Source organism: Callorhinus ursinus, unplaced genomic scaffold (genome assembly GCF_003265705.2).
Source record: "Callorhinus ursinus isolate GAN/ISIS: 27379988/994484 unplaced genomic scaffold, GSC_fseal_2.0 scaffold6, whole genome shotgun sequence".
Lineage (NCBI taxonomy): Eukaryota > Metazoa > Chordata > Mammalia > Carnivora > Otariidae > Callorhinus > Callorhinus ursinus.
In genome coordinates this window covers 77,135,118-77,162,111 of record NW_027397068.1, presented here as the reverse complement: position 1 = coordinate 77,162,111, position 26,994 = coordinate 77,135,118, and the positions used below count along the sequence as shown (strand labels likewise).

Sequence of the window (26,994 nt, the reverse complement as noted above, 5' to 3'; positions counted from 1 at the left end):
GTGTGTGTATAGAAATGTGCTTTTTATAAATGACCAACATTCTAGAACTTCATGACAGTTTTTCTGTTTACTCTGATCTTCCTCATGATACAGGGCTATTTGTATAGGACAAAGGGTAAATGCCAAAAATGACATCAGGATGCCTTCATGTAGAGATAATTCAGACTCACTGCATTAGCATCCCATGTCCTAATTCATACATTTGACTATGACAGTATTTTAGTAATGTAATCTGTAAATAATTTTAATAGCCTTTATAAGGTGTCTTTGGAAAACCTATTTTAAATATAATAGGATTTGTTTTGAAATAGGGATTGCATAAAGTACAGTGCTGCTGGGTAGAATAAAAAATTAAACCCTGTGACATAGCAGTGATTCAAACCATGTAGGGACAGAGAGGCCTGGACCCACCCCAGTGCTGGGAGACTTGGCCCATTTGCTGCCATCAACAACAGGGGTTCAGAATGGTCTCTTTCATTTTGAGCAAGCCCTCAGCTCTACATCACACAACATAGTGTTCCTAGAATGATCAGAACATAGAAGGCAGCACCCAGAGCAGGGAATTCAGTTCAGGCAAGCTATTGGCAAGAAGGTGTTGAAGAGTCGTCAGATCCAAGTATTGGAGATGGGGTTTCAGTCAGTGATGAGGCCATAGTAAGGGCACATGTGTTCTCCATTTCTAGAGAAGATCAGTTACTCAGCATGCTTACAGTCTTCCTCAAGATCACAAGAACGAGAAGCTGGAAAGAAGCCCTGGGCATTGCCGTACATCCAGAAAAGTCCATCATTTAAAAACTGAATCCATATGCTGAACTGACTTAAAGCCTCCTGTGTGAATTGGGACAGGGAAAGATGTATCAGGATCATAAACAGATGGCCCATCACTGTGGGCAGGAGTATTCAGGAAAGGTTTCCTTCTTTTTCTGGAAATTTCTGTACTCTCTGCTGATTTGACATTTATGCTCATGATACTCCTCGGAGTATTTCTTCTCAGATCCATCTCTAAATGCCCCTTGAATTTCATTTTAATAGCAAACATTTATGGAGCTCCTCCCAGCTGCCAACACCCATTTTAGGCCCAGGGCTTATAGTAACAACAGAGACCAATCCCTGCTCTCACGCTGCTCTCGGTCCCAGTGCTCCACTGGGCTGCTCTCTGGAGTCCTCCTGGTCACTGTCGGCTGTGGCTCTCATTCCTAGGGCACAGGGGGACTTCTCTTTCCAAACACCCAAACTCAGCATTCAGTGTGACCAGAATTGTGCTTATTATTATACATCTCCTCTGGTGGTGTTGGCCTCCATCTCTCAGCCACCACAGGGGGATGACCTTAGAGTCATTGTTCCCCACCCCCACCCCCACATCCAGGTGCCAAAGGCCTGCCAGTTTTAGGTTTTATCAAAACAACTCCAGACTTGAACCAATTTAAGGTGATAGTCTAGAGTAATAGTAAAAATTCCAAATTCCAGTCACTAAAATAAGAGAACAATATATTGTTATATCACATGGATACCTCTGATACCCCTGTTGATCTGCAGTGTTCACCATTAGGAAAGATTTTGCATGTTGATTCCTGATCTCTGCAGATCTTTATCATTGTGGCCACACAGATGATTGTGGACCTGGAACTGTCCTTCCTCTGGCAACATGGCCTGATAGAAGATAAATAATTTGGTATATAATGGTTGGAGATAGCTCCCTATCAGGCCTTCCCAAAGCTGTGTGTGTGTGTGTATGTGTGTGTGTGTGTGTGTGTGTGTGTGTGTGTGTGTGTGTGTGTGTTACCCCAGTGCTGACTGAGGGTGGCTGCCACTGTTAATTATTGGATAATCTGGGCAACCAGAGGGAGCACTGTCAGACCCCTGGCTGAACACAGCAATATCAGTAAACAGAGAGAATAGTAAGCATATATAAAAAGCTAATGTCAGTCTAACACACAAACACATCACTTCACAGAAAGGCAGGAGGAGTGTGTATTTGGTCCTGGCTTGCCTTCACTTTTGTCTCAGAAAGATGCCGTAGGCCATCCTTTGCTGAGTGGCTAGTGGGAAGAGGTTAGGTCATGGATGAAGTGAGAGCGGTATCGTTATTTCTTATCTACACTCTTGGCTTTTGCTGAGCTGCCCAGTACCTCTTAATGTCAGGGTATCGGGACTGGTTTCCTGATAATCGGGGCCCTTGGCATTCCAGACAGAGGGAACCCCCACCACATGCTAAACTGGCCCTTCTGACTCCTCCAGCCTCCTGCACGTCCACCGGTGACCTTGCTTCTTTGACATCCCTCATTCTGCCTTCATCATCTGTTATCTACCTTTTTTCCCTCATTGACCACCATTTCTCCAAGCTTGCCTCTCTCAAATCCATCTTCCAGGTATATGTCTGAACATGTTATTCTCCTGTTTAAGTCATCAGGGTCCTGTGGGGTCAAGAATAAATTCCATTTCTTTTTTTAAAAAATATTTTATTTATTTATTCAAGAAGGAGAAGAGCACAAGCAGGGGGAGCAGCAGAGGGAGAAGCAGACTCACCTCTGAGGAAGGAGCCCGATGTGGGGCTCGATCCCAGGACCCCCTGATCATGACCTGAGCTGAAGGCAGACGCTTAACTGACTGTGCCATGCAAGGTGCCCCAATAAATTCCATTTCTAAACTGATGTTCAGGTCTTTAGTGAATGGTTTATGGGTGTTCTAGGACTGTTGTAGCTACTGCACTTTTTAGCTGCAGACTGTTTCTTACTTCTGTGTCATTGCCTGCATCCTTCGTACTTGTAATTCTCCCATTGCCTTTTTGAGCCAACTTCTTATCTTCAAGGCTCAGCTCAGGTATTACCTCCTCTAGTGGAGTTATTTTATGACTCAGCTGGAGCACAGCCATTTACCCCTCTACATGGCCCCTGAGCCCGCAAACAGATACATATCTTAGTTTTTTCACATTGTATTGAAATTTTCTGTTGGCGAGCTGAGCTTGCCCCTGCTCTGAATTATAAGCCCAATGAGGACAGTCACTGCCCCTCATGCATCCCTGTCCCTGCCCACCCATCACTGGGTCTCCTGACATGGCCGGCAGTGGTCACATGAAGGTACGGAATGTGGATGCAGGAGAGTTCAGGGGGCACAAAACGCTGAGTGCAAAGTTTGGAGGCTGAAAACCACCAAGTTTTCTTTAGGTAGAGTGAGTCAGTGAGTTTCCTTAGGACAAAAAGGTAGCTTGGTACTGAAACAAAAAGTGGAGAATGCCTTCAAGTAAGGAGACTATTTTGTGTGGACAGTGACATCCAAGAAAGCAGGTAAGCTTTTTTCTTACCCAAAGCTTACCCACATATTTTAGCAATTGTGATAGAACCATTAGTGTTGAAATATTAAATCCATATTTAGAATATTCTCTTTCCTAATGAGATGTCAGTGATTAGTTTGAATATTGAAGCCACCCTTTTTCTGTATTTTGCCTTCTGTGAATATCTCATGTTAAGTACTCACAAGTCAAAATTTAAAAAAAACAGACTAATTAGGAATAATCTTTCTTGTTATTAAGAAAATTTTCTCAACATTCCATTAATCTTGAATTGTCTGGTGCTTTTGAAATATGTTTAGATGTTAAGAGAATTGTCTTTAAACCCAACATTTTGTGATCCTGTGACGTTTTTATTACTTCTTATAGCTGCTAACAAGCCATTCTTCCAGTCTGTCTGCACAAAGTAGAATTTACTGCAAAGTTGTGGTACTTCTATCCAACACTGCCTTTACAAATAAGCTAAAATGTATCACACAGAGGCTAGCTTAAACCTGTCCTTTTCTGCAGATATATTCTGAATGGATAGAAGTGATCTTTGGCTACCACATTTCTTTCTGGGCATATGTGTGTATTTGTTTGTTTGATTTTCCTTTCTGTCCCTTAGCTCCGGCTGCAGAAGTTTTACTGGTAGATTTTGACCTCTTCATCACCACCATCATCATAGTAATCATTTCATCATTTATTAGGTACTCATTATAAATATTGTAGTACTTATTACTTAATACTTACTATAATAAATCAGAAACTTAAGAATTTTGCACATACTAACACATTGATTTTTATAATATTCTATGAGATAGGTATCAGTTTATTTCCATTTTACAAGAAAGAGTAATGTGCATCAAAGAGGTTAAGTGACCTGTCCATTGTCATACAGCTAGTAAGAACAGGATTAAAAACTAGAATTGTTTGACTCCAAACCCTGAGTTCTTAATTACAGTACTACCATGCTTCCTAGCCTGTGGTTTGATGCAGTAGACGATGAAGTACCCGAATAAATACCAAGCCATTGCCGTTGTGAATGCTCGATGCAATTGACTTTTGTCATCTCAGATCCCCTGAACGATTCAGCTCGTGTCTGTGGCTTCCTGTGGTGGTGACTTACACCCACTCGGGTGAGCTTGGGCTGGTTGGCATGGAGGTATTGAAATCTGAGCTCCAAGCCCTTTCTTTTAAGAATCTCTTTCATAGAGCTAAGCAGCATGGGGCTTTGGAAAGAATTATTTATGATTAATAATAGTATTTTAAAAGCTTGCTAAGGAAAGATGGATCAGTGTGTCCTTCCGCTTCGGCCCTAACCTCCCCGCAACCCACGTTGTTGCTAGAGCAGTTGTCCTAAAACAGGCTTCATCCGTCATGACCTTCCTTGTTACTACCTTCCAGTGATCCTTTCAGTTCTGACATGAGGCCTTTGAACTCTCTCACCGGGTCACCATTTCTCCATGCAGACGATGTGCTTGAGCCATACTGCAGTTGTATGGCTCCCACTGAATACGTGTGGTTTCTTGTGACCCCTCCTTGTCCTGCAGAATCCATGGCCCCTGCCCTTCCAGAGCCCATCACTTAACTCCATCCCAGAGACCGCTCCATCCGTTTTATCATGTGCTTACACGCTTCTCTCTCACTAAGCTGTGAACCCCTCACAGATGAACTCACGTTGTTTGGGGCTGTGGGCAGATTAGCTACTGTCGTACGAATATCCTTACACAAGGTGAAACCCTGCACGCTAAATATCTGCCAAATCAGTAAAGACATACATTCTTCATCTTGTGATGGGAAAGACACAGGCAGAAGCACTCCAGCAGTGCAGTGGATGGCTGAGAATCCATGGCTCACCATGTCTGAGAGCGGGGGGGACCGATAGATCACCCACCCAGGGAGTAGGTCGCTGGGGGGCTTCCAGCACAGGGCTGATCCCGGCATCGCGCGTGTTCTCCAGCAGCTCACAGACTTCGGCTGCTTAGAGCACCTGCAACCAAGCCCACACATGCTCTCGCAGGCCTAAGTTCACCCATCTCTGGATTTTAGGAGCATTTCCCAATATAAAATGTGGGTTATTTTATGCCTGATTGATACAAAATGGGATGAACTGCCTTGAATTAACATAAACTTCAAACACTATAACCTGGGACATTAACTATAATAAACTCACCAGTTGGTATATAAAAGTATTATATTATGAGGTTTTAATGTTAACTAATGTGAAATTGGTGCTCTTAAAAGATTTTAAGCTGTTTACCTGCTGTGTTTGGTTGCTGTATCTCTTATTTTCCTTTGGTAGGAGCAAAGTGCTAAAAAATATGTACTCCATCCTCTTGAAGGGATACTGTTTGTGTATTCATTTGTTACCTTTGCTCTTGCAGAATATTGCAGAAGGCAGTAAAAGGGTCCTGGTTACAACTTTTCCTTATGAAGTTCCTCTACTGGACTTCTCCACCTAGTTGCCTTTAATATCAAAAAGTACCTGAAACCAGTATCGCAATGTATATTTAAATTCTAGTTAGAATTTAAATAGAAATTTTTAAAAAAGAAAAGTAATACAAGAAATAGTAAATCCAAAGTAGCCAACAGAATATACACATCCTTTAAAATGGGTCTCCATTTGCCATAGATCATGGATACTTTTGAGAATCTGATAAAATAATATGCTTATGGATGACGCACTCAAAACATAATTTATAGATAGGTAGGTAGATGCGGTGAGTTTATAACTCTTTGGTCCCGGAGAGAGTGTCTAGAACCCAAGCCAAGAAGTTCCTATTTTAAAGATTTTATTTATTTATTTATTTGAGAGAGAGAGAGAGCCCACATGAGAGGGGAGAGGGTCAGAGGGAGAAGCAGACTCCCTGCTGAGCAGGGAGCCCGATGCGGGACTCCAGGATCATGACCTGAGCCGGAGGCAGTCGCTTAACCAACTGAGCCACCCAGGCGCCCCAAGAAGTTCCTATTTTAGAGAAATTTAAAAAAAAATTTCCAGCAGTATGATAGGATATTTTTATACACTGTAATTTACTGGTTTATTGGTAATAGAATAAAGCATGTAAATATGTATCACATGTGATTGCTCTTCAGATGACATGCCAGTAGCAGATGTGTGCATGAGTACCAACCAAACCTACCAGTGTGAAGTGTTTATGATTTGGGAGTGTAGGTGACAAGGCATTAAATGTTGAAATGGAGGCCGCTGCTTTACTTGAGTTAGGATCAAATGAAAGCAAAGCAGATTTCATAGCAGGAGTCAGAGAAAAAAATTTCTTTTATTTTCCTGCACTAAAATTTTGGAGAGTTGAGTTCAGCTACCTTCCCAAAGCTTAAACCCCCTCCCCTGTCCCCTCAGTTACCAAGCAGCCTATGCCCGAACCCGCCACCCACAGCATCTCCTGTGTCGTTCCTGTTCCGTCCCCGTGGTAGCTGAGCTTCAGGGGGTTCTTCCTTATGTCGAGTTCAAGTCTGTCATCACGTCTACCCTTTGGCCCTGTTGTATTCACGAAAGCTGCTTCAGATGAGATTGCATTACTTAAAATGACCGGTTTATAGAAGCACTGCAGTTGCTCTTCAAAGAAAAATCTTTTTGATGCTTCAGCAAATAACTTCATTTCAATTAGACATCAGAGTTATTTATATTTAATAATTTGAAAATGAAATCATGCGTTTGAAAATGTTTTGTGAATTTAGAGCATCGTACAAATGTAAGGCCTTCTTATTATGATTGTCAGGAAAATAACCAACTAGAGCTAATTCCATTTGCTGCACTTATCATAGGATGATTTAAATATTTATAAAAGCTTAAGAGTAGGTAATAAAGATTCTGATGATTGAAAACAAATGGTGCATGTACTGCCTTATTTCAGAGTAATAGGAAGGAGGCCGTGTCTTAAAGAAATGTCTGATTTTGTAAAATGTATTTTAATAATTTCAAGTTTTTAATGTATTTTATCAGCCAATAAATATAGCTCAGAGCAAGTGAAAACAACCAATTACAGTAGGACTATGTTGACTAATAATGAATAATTTTACAATTGATGAACCCACAAATTGAATCCATCTTTACTATTCAATCTTTTTTGTTTGAACAAAAACGACCCATTTTTATCTCAATTACAAATAAAGACTTAAGATTCTCAGTTATTGTAAAAAGTTTTTAACAGATTCATATGCAGAAGAATAATTCTGAGGTAATAGAGTCCAAATGCCGAGTGTTCTGGTCTTGTCCAGGGTGATGGTCTGCTGTCCCCCGTCCTGTGAGGACAGAAGAGAGGATGGCCCTACAGTGTTCGCAGCAATTTGTGTTTTATGGAAAAAGGTTGTTACCTGTAGGGAGAAATTTTAATATGCCTGACTAAACTTTATTTTGAGGTTGTGGGACATTTTCTTCTATAATATGGAGAAAGTAGGTTACTATTCATTAGACTTGCTAAGTGGACAAAGATATCCATGATCTTTTAATCCATTAATTTCCAGTCTAATATAAAAAAAGTTTTAAATTAGTTTAAGAAGAAGAAATGTCTTAAGTCTTTTTATATTTTCTAGTCCTTTAATTGCTTACTGGAAATTCCAAAAACTAGCTATATATTTAAATAATTGGGATTTTGTGGTAGCAAATAATGTTACCGTAGGAGATAGATCATTTAAGTGGTAGTAGCTTCACTGTTGTAGCTTAAAGAGAAACTGACGTTAATTTCCATTAATCATTACGAACTATTCTTTTGTTTCCCCCAAACCTGTCATTTGTGTGCCAGATGCCATTGACTGTCTGTATTGTTTCAAATACCTGCAAATGTCAGAAGATTAGAGCTTGTGCTTGCTATTGGTGGTGTTTGTGTTTTCTCCATAGTTGGAAGGGCACAATATCTTCTCCACCCTGAGCTCCAGTGAATATGAACAGGTGCTCGAGATCATCCGCAAAGCTATCATTGCCACAGACCTTGCTTTGTACTTTGGAAACAGAAAACAGTTGGAGGAGATGTACCAGACCGGATCGCTAAACCTTAATAATCAATCACATAGGTAAAAATCATCTTTAAAAGCTTAGAAGCCTAGGAAGTATTGTCTGGAATAAACTTATACTTAAAAACAGAAATGTAATTTGGCATAAATTTATATTTGAAAGAAGTGTAAAAATATTTATGTGTTTTCTTTTTGTTTTACATGTATTTATATTTGCTTTGCATTTCCTTATTTGACTAAATTACTGAGAGTGAATTATCAGGATATATTAAAATATGAATTGCAATTTAAACTGCTCACATAGGAATGGGTACTTTTTTAAAGATTTTATTTATTCATTTGAAAGAGAGGGAGAGACTGAGAGAGCACAAGCGGGGGGAGAGGCAGAGGGAGAAACACACTCCCCACTGAGCTGGGAGCCCAACGTGGGGCTTGATCCCAAGACCTGGAGATCATGCCCTGAGCTGAAGGCAGACACTTAACCAACAGAGCCACCCGGCGCCCCAGGAATGGGTACTTTTAAAGAGATGTCATTTTATAAGAGGCCGCTCCTTGAATTCATTTCAGTCCAGGGTTTGGTCATTGGCTTCACAGACTCAAAAGCGAATGAAAATGGACTCATTTTTCAGAATCCAGATCTTATTGACCAAGCTAACGTGATTGATGGATAAAACTGGAATTCCATTTTATTCATCTACAAACATATATTCTAGTTACAAGCATCAGAATATTGGCATTCAGTGTGCTCAGATCATTTGGGAAACAAGTGACAATCAAAAGTTTGTTTCATGGACACGGAGTCAGAACAAGGAGAATTAGATTACTTCAAATGTTCTAATGCATCAGGCTAAATTTATCTGGTTTATCTTTTCTGAGAGGGCATGCCTTGCCTAACAAAATCAGAACTATATCAGGTGTGTTCATTGTGAACCTGTCCACCCTCTGTATATTAGGTCTCAGTCCATTGGCTAACCTGCCTATTCCTCTTGTCAGTTTGTAGGTATGACCACCAGCTTTCACTGCTAGGACTTTCCCTTTGCTGTTTCCACATCTGACCAAGTCCATCTTAAGTGGTGCCATCTTCACCTTTAGATTTGTGATCATGTGTTTACTGGTCTCTTCTCGTCTTGCTGAACTTGGGTCGATGTTCTCTTTGTTCAGGTGCTTTGCATTCTTCCTCCATGATCCATGAAGTACTGATCATAACATTTCTTTTTAGAAGAGTCTGTTTTAAAGTTTTTAGAAGGAATTCACTCAGGTATCACAAACACAAAACCTTAGGTTTACAAATGACTATAGATATGTAATAAAGTTTGCCTCTTCAAGAATATTACATACATATAATATGATGATATCCGTTACTTTGATTGAGCTACTGTTGTGTGGGATTCAGCTTATATTCAAACAGGGGCAGGTCCAGATTTTGCAGAGCCTGAAACTTACACAATTTTGGGAGCCAGGTATCTTATTTTCATCGAGGGTGGTCTGAACACATTGCCAGAGCCTCCTGGGATCATGGAAGGGGGGCTTAGTGTCGTGAAAGGCCACAAAGGTTCTTCCCAACACATCTTCCTCTGCCTGCAGCCCAAGGGATGCATGTGACTTACAATCATCACGTCTCTCTGCTTGCAACAGATTTTGTATGTAGTTCTAGGTGTTTGTTTACAGTTCTCTTTCTTACGGCCGTTATAATATACCCTGGATGAAAGTAGTCTTTGGTTTGCTGAAACCCATGTGCATACATTTTTTTTTTTTTTAGATTATAAGTAAGAGTTATGTAATTAGTGTCAAGTTTCTTGCGTATATTTTTTAACCAAATGGTTATAATAATTATTTTTAAAATAGAAAATTTAAGAATCTAATTACAAATAATATACGTGGTGTTTAATGCATATGTGTATGTGTGTTAGTGGTGTATACTGTCTTAATTATGGATGATTAATTAATTTTTGGACACTTACTGATTTTAAAGGTAATGCATGTCTGTCTTAACAATTCAAAGAGTGCAGAAGTGTTTGTAAGAAGAAGAATATTCTGTTCTTCTGAACTCCATGCCAGCAATCTGTTGGGTATAATATCATCCCATGCACTTTTCTGTGTTTATTCCAAGTTCTGTGTTGGGGTGTGTGTGTGTGTGTGTGTATGTATGTGTGTGCATGTGTACACAATATATATACACAAATATACTGTCCTCTTTTTTTTTTTAATAAAAGTGTGATATACCAGATGCATTCCTTTTTTCTAAGAGTTCTATAACATCTTGTAGTATGGGGTGCTGTATACCCCTTACTATATAAAAGCTTGTTAAGCCTTTCCCCTGATGGTAAGATATTTCTAGACTTTTGCAGTATAAATTAAGCTGTAATAAACTTGTTTATTTAGTCTTACCTACTGGTCCTCTAAAAATATGTACTGCGTAGTGCATGATGCTAGAAATTTATAAACATATAAACATAGTAAATTTTCCAAAAGGCTTGTGGAAATTCATACTCCTAACATGTGGGTGAAAACTTGCTCATGAAATGTGCCATTTTCTGATAGCTCCCTGCATAACAGATTGCTTCATGTTTGTTGGCTATTTATTGTTCCTACTTCTGTGTATATGTCTGTTCAGAGCTTTTGCGTATTTTTTTGTTGAGTTGTTTACTTTTTTTTTTACATCAGTTTGCATTATATATCTTATTAAGGGTACTAAAAGTTTCTCTGTTATATGTTACAAATATTTTCTTCAGGCGATTTTCAAAAACTTGATTCAGATTTTCTTTTGACTATAAAGAAATTTAATTTCATGAGGTCAAATCTCTCATTTGTTTTTATCAAATCCGGTTTCCTGTCTTGCTTAAGATGACCTCCCCTGTCCTCACAGTAATATAAATAGTACTTAAAATTCATTTTGTATATTTTTATAGATTTGATTTTCATAGTTAGATCTTAGTTCTTCTGGAGTTATGTCTTTTATTTATTCCTGGTGGGTTAAATCAATGCCATTTAATTAATAATCCATTTTTTCCTCTGCTTGAAGTTTTTCATATAAACTTGGATAATTGTTTGAGTTCCTTAAGCCATTTAAGTGCTAATTAATCCTCGACTGTGATCATACTGTTTTGATGACCATAACTATGTTGCAATTTATCATACATACCTGGTAAGATAATCTTCATCTTTCATTTACCTTCCAAAAATGTTATGGAAATTGTTACTTAATAAATGCATTTTTAAATATTTTTATTAAAAATTTTTCAAACTTAGAAAAAGGAGAAATTATATTGAGATGTACAAGAATTGTTAACATCTTACCATATGTTTCTGCTTTTCTTATCTCAGTGTGCCACCTGAATGTAAATTATAGACATCATGACTTTTATCCCCCTCATCATGAATACTTAAAAAGAAAAATATATTCTGCTATCAGTTAAAAATAGCCACATTGGCACTTTGATTGCAGCTGTGTTTATTTCTTCACGTGAAAATGGAAATATATTGTCTTCAAAGACGTTGGCATGAGTCTTTAATCCTGACAACATTTTATAGTTTGTCTACACAGGCCCTATCAATTTCTTGGTAAAACTATATGGTCGTTTTACAGATTTTATCACTTGTGAATGTATTTTTTCCCCATTTTTAACTGGAAATACAGCTTCCAGTATAAATAAAGTTATGAATTTCTACATATTTCTCAATTTTGCTTCATGTGTTTAGAAACTTTATTAGGTGCCTGCACATTTATATTTGTTATGTCTTCTCCATGATTTACCATCTTATCAATGTGAAATTAATTCTCTTTTTGTCTATAATACTTCTCGCTTTAAAGTTTTCTGTGTTAATAGCCACACCAGCTTCTTTATGCTTCCTAGTGACGTGTGACATTGTTTCCATTGTTTCCCGACTTTCTGTCTGAGAGTGGGTCTTGTTACCAGCAGTAGTTGAGACCTGAGATCACTAACTTCCTGATGGACGGTTCAGTCTGTTTGCATTTAATGTTACGGTATTTGATTGGTTGTCTCATTATCTTCTTTGTGTTCCCTCGAGCCCCTTGTTCTTTGTCCCTTCTGTCCTGCCTTCATCTCAGTTAATTGAATGTTTCCTTCAGCACTTTGTTCTGTACCTTCTACTGTCCTTTGTTGTTACACCTCTTTTCTATTTTAGGTGTTTGCTCTTGAGTTTACAGTCTTCATCTTTATCAGTTGCTTGAATTAATATCATTCCATTTCCATACAATGTAAAAACCTTAAAAAATAATCCATTTATACCCCTTTTTGTCTGGTATGCTCTTGTTAAGTAGGATACTGATACATTTGTTCTGTATCCCACATAGGTTGCGAATATTTAAAATTAAACAGTTGGTTACTAAGGAATTTTTTAAAAGAAAAATAATGTCATATTTTCTCACATATATATACCATTTCCAATGCTTCACGTTTATTTGAACAGTTCCAGATTTCTATCTGGTATCATCTTACTCTAGTCTAAAGAACTTCCTTTAACATTTCTTTAAGTGTGGTGATAGCAGTTTCTTCCAGCCTTTGTTTATCTGAAAATGCTTTTATTTTGGCTTCACTTTTCAGATATTTTTGCTGGATTTGCGATTATAAGTTGACAGATTTTCTTTTTTCTTTTAATTTTATGTTATTATGTTATGTTAGTCACCACACATCATTAGTTTTTCATGTAGTGATCCACAATTCATTGTTTCTGTATAACACCCAGTGCTCCATGCAGTATGTGCCCTCCTTAATGCCCATCACCGGGCTAACCCATCCCCAAATGTTTGGTTGTCTCCTGGCCTTCATCTGTTAAGTCAGTGGTCATTCCTATTGTTATTCTATATATAACATGTCTTTTTATTCTGGCCGCCCTAAAGATTTTCTCTATATCTTTGGTTTCTACCACTTTGTCTATAATGTTCCTAAGTGTGGTCTTCTGGCTTTTGATCCTGCTTGAGGTCCTTCCTCTGAGGTTTCTGGGACTATGAGCTGCTGATTTCAGTGAAGTGCAGAAAAGTTGCCACCATTATTTTTCTTCAAATATTTTTTTCTGTCTCATTTGTCACTTTTCTTCGGCAGCTCCAGTTACACATGTGATAGATCACTTAATACTATCTTACAGTCTGTGAAAGCTCTGTATTGTTTTTTCAGTCTTTTTCTTCCCTGTACCTCAGTTTGGGTAATTAGCTATACTGTGTCTCTAATTCCAGTGTTCTTTCCAGTCTGTTGTTAACTCCATCCAGTGATGTATTTTATTTTATGTAGTGTGTTTTTCAGTTCTGAGATTTATTTTTGGTTCACTTTTATAGCTTTTATGACTGTCTTAAAATTCTCTATCACTTCACTCTTTGTTATTCAAATATATATTTTTTCTGAAGATAATTTGACACATCACTTATTTAAAAATTCTTGTCCACATTTCCACCACCTCAATTTTCCATGCATCTGTTTAGTTGACTTATTTTTTCTCTGGATCATGGAATACATTTCTCTATTTCTTTATTTATATATTACATTGTGGGTCATATGCTCTGTCATCTTTCTGGATTCTGTTACCTTTCTCTAAAAATAACTGACCTTTATTTGGTGGCCAGTTAAATTTCTCATAGATCACCCTACACTAATGGACTATGTGCCTTCAAGCATTTTTAGGGTGGTTCTGTTTCTGTTTCGACCTTGGTCCTTGGGTCACCAAAGATTTGAGGGGAATATGAATGTAGATGTGGAGACCACCATCACTGTGGCTCTCTCATGGTTTCACTTGTGAATTCTATCAAACATTTATGGAAGAAAAAATATTGTTTCTGAAAATGGAAATAGGAACCACTTACCACCTTATTTTATGAAGCCTGCATAATCCTGATACCAGCATCTGACAGACACATTACAAAAGTAGTAAATTTAATTTAGATCAGTCAATATTCCTCATGGACATAGATGCAAAATTATAACAAAATATAGCAAATTCAGTCATATATAAAAAACATAATAAAGCATAACAAGTGGATTTTATCTCAGGAATAGCATTTGCTAATTAATATAATTCACAGGAATAGAATAAAGAAACACTATGTGATCATTTCAAAATATGCAGAAAAAGTTTTTGACAAAAACCCCTCTTCATGGGGGGAAATATCTGAGCAAACTAGGAATACGGGACTTCTTTAATTTCTTAAAGAGCATCTTTGAAAACACTATAGCCACCGTGATGACAGATGATATAGAAGGGACTTTCCCTCCAAGTCTAGAAGCAAATGAAGGATACCCACAATGACCACCTGTAGTCTCCTTCGAGCTGGAAGCCCTAGTCAGTGCATCACATTGAGAAAGAAGTAAAAGGCATAAGAGTTGAAAGGAAAAAGTAAATCTGTCCTTATTTTTAAATCACATGCCATTTACTGAAAAAAGTCCTAAGGAATCTCCAAAAACTCTGCTAGACTTAAGTGCAAGTTTACAGGATACATGATCAACATTTTAAAAAATCATTTATTTTCATATATGAATATTACTATCAATTGGAAATTGAAATTAATAAAGCAATTTCACTTGGTGTGTCATTTTTTTTTAAATAACATACTGGAATAGATTTAACATGATATATAAGTCTCTGTACTGAAAATGTAAAACATTTCTGAGAGAGCACTATATGAATAGAGTGATATATATCATGATTATGAATTACAAAAATCAGTATTGCTAAGATATCGATTCTCTGCAAATATCCCTCCAAAAATGTAATCCCATTTGAAACCTTAACAAGCTTTTTTGTAGACATTGACAAGCTAACCTCAGATTTATATAGAAATACAAAAGATCTAAAATAGTCAAAGCAAGGGGCTCCAGGGTGGCTCAGTTGGTTGGGTGTCAGCCTTCAGCTAGGGTCATGATCTCGGGGTCCTGGGATCAAGCCCCGCATTGGTCTCCCTGCTCCGCGGGGAGCCTCCTTCTCCTTCTCTCACCTCTGCTTTCCTTGCTTGTGTGTGCACTTGCACTCTCTCTCTCTCAAATAAATAAAATCTTAAAAAATAGTCAAAACAATTGTGTCAAAGCAAAAGCCCAAATGGAGGACTTAACGCTACCTGATTTCAAGGTTTACTATAAAGTACCAGTAATCAAGACAGTGTGTATTGGTGTTAAGGTAGACAAATAAATAGGTGGAACAGAGTACAGAAGACACACTATGTAGCCTATTGATTTTCAACTACTGTGTCAAGAGAATTCAAAGGAGGAATGGATAGTCTTTTCAACACATGGCTCTTGAATTACTGAGGTTTCAGGTGGATGATAGACTTAAATGTAAAAGTTAAAATCATAAAAATTTCTAGAATAAAGCATAGGAGACAGTCTTCATGATCTTGGGTAGGCAAAGATTCCGTAGCCCACAGAAAGCACTAACCTTCAGAGATGTTGGGCAAAGGCTACATGCTTTCAGTTGTAAGATGAACAAGTTCTGGGGTTCTAATTATAGCATGGCAATTATAGTTAATAATACTGTATATTATACTTGCAGCTTGCTAAGAGAGTAGGTCCTAAGTGTTCTCATCATACACACAGAAAAAGGGACTATATGAGCTGATGGATGTGTTAATTGGATTGTGGTGATCATTTCACAGTGTATACATGTATCAAATCATCACATTGTACAACCTAAATACATACAACTTTTATTGTCCGTCTTACCTCAGTGAAGCTGGAAGAAACAAAATGAAAGCACTAACCTTCAAACAAATAAATAATAGATTGGACTTTATCACATTAAGAACTCATAATCTTCAAAACAACCTTTAAGGAAGTGAAAAGCCACCCAATGTGAGAAAAATATTCTCCATATTTAGGTCTAATGTAACTCTTAACAACTCAATAATAAGACAAAGTAAAAATTACATGAAAGATTTACCTTCTAAATTTTAAGTAAAAATGTGAATGACCTTAAAGGAGGTTAAATGTTAACACAAATGATATGAAGTGAAATTATAGTGTATGGAATATCTCTCTGAAATGTGAGCATGTTGGATCAGAGGCTCCTGAGGGATTGGCCAGCAAGGAGTGAGAGAAGCGAGCAGAAGCACAGAGAGACCCACAGTTCCACCACTCCGGATCGTCACGTGCCAAACCTGGGCCAGGTGCTGGATGTGCAGCAAAGAACAAGACAGCCACTTGCCCTGCTGCCGCCTGATGCTTCCAGTCGAACGGGGAGATTGACACATCAATGAAATAACTTTGCATCACATGGTTTAATTATAGTGGTGGCAAGTTCTGTAAGGATGCAAAGGGCGTTTGACTTCATCTGAGGGAATGAAAAGGTTGTGGAGAGAGATTGTGAAAGGAACAGCCATCCAGCTTAGCTCTGGGCCATGAATATCCTCAAAATAAAATTGTGTTCTAGGAACTGTTATGGGCTGAATTGTGTCCCCTAAAAGAATTCCTGTGTTGAAATCCTAATTCCCAGAATGTGACAATATTTGGAGAGATAGCCTTGAAAGAGTCATTAGATAAAATGAGACCATATGGGTGGGTCCTAGTCCTATATGACTGATATCTTTAGAAGAAGAAATTTGGATACAGACATGACCGTGGAAGACCACGTGAAGACACAGGGACAAGACGACCACCCGCAAGCCAAGAAGAGAGGCCTGGAGCAGACCCTTCCCTCATGGTCCTCAGTAGGAAGCAACCTTGCCCACACCTGGATGTTGGACGTCTGGTCTCCAGAACTGTGAGACAATGAATTTCCATTGTTTAAGCCACCAAGTTCGTGGTACTTTGTTACAGCAACCCTAGCAAATTAATACAGAGGCCTACGTGATTTTTTTGTCTTCTGCAATCAAAATTGTCCAACTGACCCTGGGGGCAAATAGACTTGACTTTGGGAAGGGAAGATCCTGGCCAGGCCTAAAGACTTCACTGGGGCTTCCTGAGTACAGGACAGCCCCATTCTGTGCCTGTTTGGCCTCCTTGTCCTCTCTCATCCCCACCCGGGTGAATTTGCACAGACACCTGTCTTCCCTCTTGGATGGAGAGTGATTAGGTAAGGAGACATCTACCAGGTCATGGTCTCCTGATGTTCTAACCTTGGATCAGGGATAACAGTCCTGCAGGGAGGACTTGGGTTCATTGCTGGGAAGACAAACCCCAGGAATCTCACCTTTCAGCTTCTCGGTGTAGTGAGATTCTCCAGCCATGACTCATGCAAGGTATCCTGGAGAAGGGAAGTTAAGAGAATCTTAACGACTGTACTGGAAAGCAGTTAAGCTCATTTTCACAATAGCATTACATAAAATCAGAAACTCTGCATGATTTGATCCTGTTTGTAATCAGAGCTGCTGTGAACTAATACCCAAACCAGTGGGACTGGGTGAGCTCAGTGTCCTGACTCAAGCTGGGCACATGTGGGTACATGGGCCTGTATGCAGGGTGGGAGCCTTTGAGCTTCACCAGAAAGGGCCATCTCTGTTCCAGTCTTTGGAGCCCTTGAAATCCCATGGTTGTCTGCCTTTTCAGTGAGGACATCATCAGAGCTGGCCTGTGCCCATGAGAGAAGAGCAGGGGCCTTCAGCTGGCCAGGCTCAGAGATTCTGGGAATGAGACTGACTGTGTCCTGGTAAGAAGAGACCAGCTGTGCTATTGGGAAGGTGAAGAATTTGTAGACGTGCCTACAACTGAACACTTTTCCACTCCCAGTGTTTCTAGGCCAGAGCAAACACTTTTCGCAGCAGAAAGACTTGGACAGAGGGCATTTAGGAAGTCCCAGAGAAGTGAGGGGAGGGGTCAGCAAAAAGAAAAACAAGCTCTACCATAGAGGACAGGAGATCAACTGATGCCTTGTGGGGGGTTGAGGCGGGGCCAGGGGCTTATGCAGCACACTCATGCAGAGTCAGAAGGTGAGAGAGCGCAGCATCACCCAGTGCTCAGGGGTGAGGCATTCAGTACTTCCAGGCACACCAGCCTTTCCATCTGTATGCTAACACTGATTACCAAGTGTCTATAAGATGTAATGCCAGCAGTAGAGGAGAGCGTCAAGACAGTAACAGGTTATTCTTTGGTATTCCTGTACAGGAGTATTATAAGTTTGTATTTTACATTTAGGTCTGTGATCCATTTTGAGTCGATTTTTGGGGGAAGAGTTAAAGGTCTGTATATAGATTCTTTTTTTTTTATTTTTTTGCATGTGGATGTCCAGTTGTTCCAGCACCCTTTGTTGAAAAGACTATCTTTGTTCCATTTTATTGCTTTTGCCTCAGTCACAGGTGATTCGCCTATATTTATGTGGGTCTATTTTGAACTCTGTTCTGTTCCATTGAATTGTTTGTCTATTCTTTCTCCACTCACTGTCTTGATTACTGTAGCTTTACAGTAAATCTTTTTTGTTTGTTTGTTTTAAAGATTTTATTTATTTATTTGAGAGAGCGAGAATGACAGAGAGAGAGAGCACATGAGAAGGGGGAGGGTCAGAGGGAGAAGCAGACTCCCCGCTGAGCAGGGAGCCCGATGCGGGACTCGATCCCGGGACTCCAGGATCATGACCTGAGCCGAAGGCAGTCGCTTAGCCAACTGAGCCACCCAGGCGCCCTATAGTAAATCTTGAAGTCAGGTAGTGTCAGTCCTCCAACTTCATTCTCCTCCTTCAATATTGTGTTGGCTTTGCTGGGTCTTTTGCCTTTCCCTATAAACACGTATTTCATTCTGGGGAGGGGAGATTCTCATGTAAATAGTAATTTGTTTTTAATTTCAAATTTCACTTGTTTGTTGCTGGTATATAGGAAATGACTGCCTTTGGTATGTTGACTTTGTATCCTGTGACCTTGCTGTAATAATTTATTAGTTCCAGAAGCATTTTTATTGATTCTTTCAAACTGTCTAAATCGGTAGTCATGCCATGTGTGAACAGTTTTATTTTTTCTTTCTAATCAGTATATCATTTATTTCTTTTTCTTGTCTTACTGCATTAGCAAGGACTTCCAGTACAGTGTTGAAAAGGAATAGTGAAAGAGAACGTCCTTGCCTTGTTCCTGATCTTAGTGGGAAAGCTTTGAGTTTCCCAACATTAAGTATGATGTTAGCTGTAGGTTTTTTGTAGATATTTATCAAGTTGAGAAAGTTCTCCCTATGCCTAGTTCGCCGACAGCTTTTATCATGAGTGACTGTTGGATTTTGTCAAATGCTTTTACTACATCTACTGACAGGATAATGTGATTTTTCTTTTTAGTCTCTTGATATGATGGGTTACACTAATTGATTTTTTTAATACTGAACTTGACTTACATACCTGGGATAAATCATAATTGGACCCATATAATTCTTTTTATACTGCATTATATTAGATTTTCTAATATTTTGTTGAAGATTTTTGCATTTATGCTATGAGATGTATGAGTCTATAGTTTTCTGGTAATGTCTTTGCACAGTTTTGGTGTGAGGGTGATGCTGGCCTCATGGAATGAGTTAGAAGTGTTACCTCTGCTTCTGTCCTCTAAAAGAGATTATAGAGAATTGGTATAATTTCTTCCTTAAATGTTTGGTAGGATTCACCATCTGAACCCATCTGGGCCTGGTACTTTCTGTTTTGGAAGGGTATTAATTATTGATTCAACTTCTTTAATAGATATAGGCTTATTTGGATGATCTACTTCTTTTTGTTTTGGCAGATTGTATCATTCAAGAAATTGGCCCATTTCATGAAGGTTGTCAAATTTGTGGGCATAGGGTTGTTGAGAGTGTTCTTTCATTATCCCTTTAATGTCCTTGGAATCTGTAGTGACGTTCTCTCTCTCATTTCATTTCTGATACTAGTTATTAGTATCCTCTTTTTTTCTTAGTTAGACTGGCTAGAGAGGCTTATTGTTTCTATTGATCTTTTCAGAGAACCAGCTTTTGATTTGGTTGATTTTTGCTGTCAACTTCCTCTTTTCAAGTTCATTGATTTCTGCTCTAATTCTTTATTTTTCTTCTGCTTCACTTGGATTTAATTTGCTCTTCTTTTTCTAGCTTCCTGAAATAGAAGCTTAGATTTTTTTACTTTATATCTTTATTCTTTTCTATTATGTACATTTAATGTTAAAAACTTCCCTCTAAACACTGCTTTCCCTGCATCCCACAAGTTAAGTTGTGTTTTCATTTTCATTTAGTCATAAATATTTTTAAATTTTTCTTGATTTCCTCTATGACCTGTGTGTTACTTGGAAATGGTTTGTTTACTCTCTAGGTATTTGGGGGATTTCCCACCTATTTTTCTGTTATTGCTATCTCATTAATTCTATTGTTGTCTAAAAATCATGCACTGTACGATTTCTATTCTTTTAAATTTGTTAAGGTGTATTTTGTGCCCTGCAACATGGTCTATCTTGGTGAATGTTCTATGTGAGCTTGAAAGAATGTGTTTTCGATAGTTGTTAAAGTAGTCTACAGATGTCAATTATATGTAATAGTTTGATGGACTTATTGAATTCTAACATGTCCTCACTGATTTTCTGCTATCTGGGTCTGCCCATTTCTGATAGAAGGGTGTTGAAATCTCCAACTAAAATAGTGTATTTATCTATTTCTCCTTGGCAGTTCTGTCAGTTTTTGCCTCACATATTTTGATGTTCTACTGTTAGGCACAGACAAGTTGAGGATTGTTACATCTTCTTGGAGAACTGTCCCCTTCATTATTATTAAAATGGTCGTCTTTACTGCTGATAACTTTTGCTCTGAAGTCTGTCCTGTCTGAAATTAATATAGCTGTTCCCATTTGCTTGTGAATAATGTTGGTCTGGTATCTTTCTCCATTCACTGACTTTTAATCTCTATGTGTCTTTATATTTAAACTGGGTTTCTTGTAGACAGCATATGGCTGGGTTGGGTCTTGTTCTTTAGTCCATTCTGATGACCTCTTTTTTTTTTTTAAGATTTTATCTATTTATTTGACAGAGAGACACAGCGAGAGCGGGAACACAAGCAGGGGGAGTGGGAGAGGGAGAAGCAGGCTTCCCGCTGAGAAGGGAGCCCGATGCGGGGCTCGATCCCAGGACCCTGGGATCATGACCTGAGCCGAAGGCAGACGCTTAACTGACTGAGCCTCCCAGGCGCCCCCTGTGATGACCACTTTTAATTGGTGTATTTAGACCCCTGACATTTGAAGTGATTATAGATATAGTTGCATTAATATACGCCAGGTTTGTTACTCTTTCCTATTCTTCACAGTTGTTCTTTGTTCCTATTTTTGCCTTCCACTCTTTTTCCACCTTTTGTGGCTTTAATTGATTATTTTATATGATTCCATTTTCTCTCCTTTCTTAACGTATCCTCTGTATTTCTTTTTTTTTAACTTTTTTTTTAGTGGTTGCCCTAAAGTGAAAGATTTTTTTTCAGATCCTAAAGCCAATAAGAACATGAAGTTTTGCTCAACACATTTATGTGTAAGGAAAACCAAATTAAAACCATAATAAACCACTACATGTTCACTAGAATGGCCAAAATTAAAAAGACCAACAATACCCAGGTGATGGCAAGGATGTGAAGCTACTAAAATAGTAACATAGTGCTAGTGGGAGGATAAAATACACAATTGCTTTGGAAAGAACTTTGGAAGTTTCTTAAGTTGCTAAATATATGCTTGTTTTGTGACTCCATCCTCAGGTTACTTGAGAGAAATAAAAGCATATTGTTCACACAAAGACTCGCACATAAATGTTAACTGCAGCCTTATTCATAACATATCTAAACTGGAAGCAACCCAAATGTCCAACAACAGGTGCATAGATAGACAGTTTCTGGCATTTCTACAATGGAATACTGTTCTATTCAGCAATTTAAAAAATCGGGAACTGCTGACTCATGCAACAACATGGATGAGTCACACAGACATTTTGCTGAGAAAAACAGTATAAACTATATTAAAACATTTTTATGATGTACCAGAATAGGCCAAATGAATTAATAGTGCTAATGATTGTGATAGAACTCAGACTGGCCGTTGTGGGCGTTGGGTGAAGGACACTGAATGGGAAAAGGGCAGGAGGGGTTTCTGGGTGATGAAGATGTTCCTTGTCTTCATTGGTGTGGTAGTTTGGGACTGTATACATTGTCATACTCCTTGAACTTTATCCTTCAAATGTATGCATTTCATTCTATATAAATTACACGTAAATTAAAGTATGAGAAACAAAAAATATACAATCCAGAAATATGATTATATGATAAATATGAACCATCTTTTTTCAAGCGTTTTATCCTTAAACAAGATAGAGTATGTCAATTCTATCAGTACGTCTTTAGATAAAGTCATTAAAAAAATATATAGAATGGTGTTTAATTCACCAGATGAGATCAAATCTCCTTTCTGAGGGGATTAGGAGTTGATGAGCTCATAGAAGCAGCCCACAGAATATGCATAGGGATGAGTAAGCTTTTCACTCCGTTTAGAATTATCAGTGCATGAAATAGTCCCACATCTGACATGGCTTTGGTGGCCTTCCATAGATCTCTTTATGGGGATTCTAGAGCAATGTCTGTAGGGAATTGCACATCTGGAGCTGTTCCGTGCTGTCCTTCAGGATGGCAGGCCTAGCGCAGGTCCAGAACTGCCCTCGTGGCGGCTGCCGCACACCCTTCTCTGCATCTTCCAGAGCCCCTTCCTACGCCCCAGTTAACACGGGCGTCATTTCCCTGTGCCTAGATGTGTACCCACCAGCCGTCCTTGTCATGGACGTGTGTGCACTCCTGACCCTCCTAGGGGGCGTGACCTGTATCAGGACAGCCGTTTCTCCAGAAGGCCTGCAGAGTGCAGACATCTTTCACCTCGGTGGTAGAAGGTAGCTCAGCTGGGCACTGTACAGAAGGGTCAGGTACCAGCTCCAAAGGCGGCCAGCTTTTATATCTTACTCCTAGTTTTCTCGCTCGAGTAATTCCTGCCCAAAAGAAACATGAGCAACTGCTGCCTGCCCTGATTCCACTGGCCATCAGCACTGATGTCGTCCAGGGGGCAGGTGTCTCCCTTGCTAGCCGGTCCCTATTCATGGCAGCCAGGGGCTCTTTGCAAACCGTTTAAATAAAGGATGCTTCTCCAAAGCTCTTTTTTCTCTATTAGTTAATGGGTAGTCTATAAGCTGGAAATATATTTTTAAATAAATTTTATTGTTTCTGTTATTTTACTGTTTACCTCTGCTTATCAGTATAGTATCTTTTTTTGATTATGAACTCTTGTTCTCTTTTAGAGAATCTCTTTTATACTTTTAATACATCAGTTTACCTGATATTGCTGAAATGTCTGTACTTAAATATATGATAATATTAGCTGATAATTTTTGTAGATACTAATTATAATTACTCCATTGGATAGTTGATAAACGACAGACAGTGGCTTCTCTCTTTATACCTAGAATTAATAATGAAACATGAAAAGGTGATATTCATCTGAGGAAATCAATGGCAGACTTTGGCCAAGAATGAAGTTCCCTAACGTCTAGAGAAGTGCATCCTTGGGGTGCCTGCGTGGCTCAGTTGTTAAGCATCTGCCTTCGGCTCAGGTCATGCATGGTCCCAGGGTCCTGGGATAGAGCCCTGCATCAGGCTCCCTGCTCTGTAGGAAGCCTGCTTCTCCCTCTCCCACTCCCCCTGCGTGTGTTCCCTCTCTCGCTGTGTCTCTCTCTGTCAAATAAATAAATAAAATCTTTAAAAATAAATTAATTAAAAATTTTAAAAATAGAGAAGTGCATCCTTTATTTAAATTAAGAATCTCTGTCTACCTGCCATAGTAAATGCATGAGGGCCTCATTCTGCTAGGTATGGTTTATGTTTCATCTGAAGAACTTGAAATGTAGGGAAACTAAGTTCTAATGTGAAATTGCTAATGTCCTCACTTGATTTAAAGTTACAGTAGCACATGTTGCTATATAAGGGCTCTCAATTCTAGAACTAATACAATGATTTTGTTAGGCAAATACATTTTAAGTTAGATGATTTTTTAAAAATATTTTATTTATTGATTGGACAGAGAGAGAGAGAGCACACACAGAGGGCAAAGCAGGGAGAGGGAGAAGCAGGCTCCCCACAGAGCAAGGAGCCGCAAGTTAGGATGATTTTTAATAGCAAATCCCTCTGTGACACACATTTTGCTCAAGAGTGATTTCCCTTTGACATGTAGTCATTTTTCTGTCCATGACGTTTTGTGAAGAAGCAAATAGGATTCTATAAAATTAAGAATTGAGAACTTGAATTTCAAGTTTACTTGTGAGCTCATCACTGCACCATGCTTATGCTTATATCAAAGAGTTATTTGTATTGTGTCACTGGAAACAGTAGGAGTCAAATATCTCATCTATGGTTTTGACTCTGCAGCTGTTCAGATAATATTTTCAGAGAATCCAATAGCATCCTGGGTCTGGTTTAATGTTTCAAAAATAACCGCAGTGGGTTGTATTATCAGAAAAGTAGTTATCATAAACATGATTTATTTAAGTTACTTAATACTGTGATTTAAAATTCCTTGAAGATAAGTTTAAAAACAAGAAAGGATCATTAAAATGATAATTTAAGGGGGGAAATGATTTAACCTAGCCTCTTTCCAAATATTGTGTATGATGGGATTTTAAAATGAAACAGAAGAGTTAAAATAAGGCTAGATAGTAGTTTCTAAGCAAAACACCTGCTAATACACACCCCAAAAGCTTGCCCTTTACTTAACCACTGGACCCCAGTTTACCCAACCTCAGCCACATTGTCATGAAGACCACCTCGTAGTAGAAACCTGGTCTTTGATTAGCTCTTTGTGGATGAGCATTCTAAGATAAGCAGGCATGTATTTATTTTCCTTTTTCTTTTTTCTTTTGTCTGTTTTCCATGACAGTTCTGTGCTGGACTGTCCACTTTAACCTGGGTCCCCAAACACCAATGGAAGAGATTTTCTTAGATTAGTAGAAAGTTTGACTTTAAACCCATTTTTCTGTTGGTACATGAATAAAGAGGTATAATTTGATATTGAAGTTGTTTGGGTTTCAAATGTATTTTTCAGTGTGAATGACAGCTGTCTAGCTCTCCCTTCTGGGTACGCCTGTCATCTGAGTAGCCTCCAGATCCACTGACCATGTTTTCCACTTTGACCTGTGGGGGCTGGGTCACCCAGCAACCTTGCCCTCCCTCCAGCTTCTGGATTCAGAGACTGGTGGCACTAACAAGAGATGAGAAGGTGGGAGGACGGAAGGGTTGCATTTGTTCCCCTGGCTTCGCCCTGTGGGCCCCTGGCTTCACAGTGCTTCTGGGGAAAGCTCCGTACCCTTGCCCCTTCGGGCGCAGGGCAGGGCCTGCCTGCTGCCACTGACCCTCGGTGACTCCCCGTCCTTGGCCTCCCTTCAGCTCGTCAGTCGGCCTTCCCGTCCCCCTGGCTGTGCCATCTCTTTCATGTTAGGGCCCTGGCTGATAACCTTGGGTTGAAGTAGGTAATGTTAATGGTGTTTTACAACCAGGCCACGTTGTTCGGGAGGCCGGAATGATGTCAGAGCCTGGTGAACAGTGAGGGTGGAGAAGTCTTCTGTTTGGAGCTCACTGTGGAAATTAGCTAGCCCTTCAGTCTTCTTGAATTCCAGATATTGACACAAATGAAGAATTGTAATAATCATATGAGAACTCATTCTTTATGTATATATATATATATAAATATATAATATATAATCTTCATATCTCTATGTGAAATCTTTTATAAAGTTACTTAGGTTTCATCTGATCCAGCTACATGTTTCTGCTTTTCTTCCAATACGACATTGTATCCGTGGCTGATGAACTTTTGCAGAGTGTGGGGGCCATTCAGGGCGTGGGGAGCATAATGGGAGAGTGACCCCCCCTGAAATCCTGCACGCTGTGTGGTTTCCTCTCCTTTGGTAAAGTTCTGCGATTCTGTGATCTTCTGATGTGGGAGGAGAATTGTAAGGTAGGACGGTCCTGGTGAGAGGTCAGAATGTCTACACACCCTGATGGATCCTGTGTCTAGTCCCGCCGGGTCTGGGACTTTGCCTGGGGGTTGAGTAGAAGGGAGAGGAGCGGGGGAGGGTGGCTGTGTCACCGTGACACCTGCAGATGCTCCTGTGGTTCGCCTCGGCTCGCTGCCCGACACCCAGAGCCTTCCTCTTGCCTCTTGCCCCTGTCTCCTGCCCCCGTCAGAATCATGCTGCTCTCCTCTCCCATTGGACCGCTGTGGTCTCCTAAGTGGTCTCTCCCCATCCTCCCTTGCCCCTGTGATTGTACAAGTCATTCTCCACCAAGATCCCTCTGCCACGTGGAGCAGGTCACTCCTCTGCTCGCAGCCTCCGCTGTGCGACCATCTGACGTGGAATAGTAGACTCCCGCCTGGTCTCCGGACCGGGCAGCGCCCCGTGCCGTGCCTCATCCCTCCACATCAGCCAGGCCAAGGGCGTGTCGTTCCTCAAGCTCGCCATGCCCCTCATGGACACATTAGAACTTCCACACCTACTCATCTCTAGTGGGACTTTCACAGATCTTCTTGGTTCTGCCTCTTTTACAATAATTTTTACAAGCTTGTTCAATGAAATTTTTTACCTTATTTTCTGCGTGTCCATATTAGAATGTTAGTTCTATAAAGAGCAGGGTACTTGATTCATTACTATAACTGTGCCTGATACATAGAGGCATTCAAAAAATTTTGGAATAAGTGAATGTAGTCAAACTCCCTGAAATTACTTACCAAAGAATCATCTATAGCATAGGCATTGCATTGGGCTTTTTGTTATTTTCGCTGACTCGGTTATACAAGATTGTACCTAGAATTTAGTTAGCATAAACTCC

The 26,994-nt window shown here is 39.3% G+C and overlaps 1 protein-coding gene across 10 annotated transcripts in view; it reads left to right on the top strand.

Annotated features, from left to right (window-relative positions):
• PDE10A (phosphodiesterase 10A) overlaps positions 1-26,994 on the top strand; it is a 579,847-nt gene that overhangs the window by 541,055 nt on the left and 11,798 nt on the right. For all 10 annotated transcript variants that reach the window (XM_073894211.1, XM_073894212.1, XM_073894208.1 and 7 more), the window contains one exon: positions 8,124-8,296. In XM_073894211.1, the coding sequence (XP_073750312.1) occupies positions 8,124-8,296 (173 nt within the window). The remainder of the gene's footprint in view (positions 1-8,123; positions 8,297-26,994) is intronic.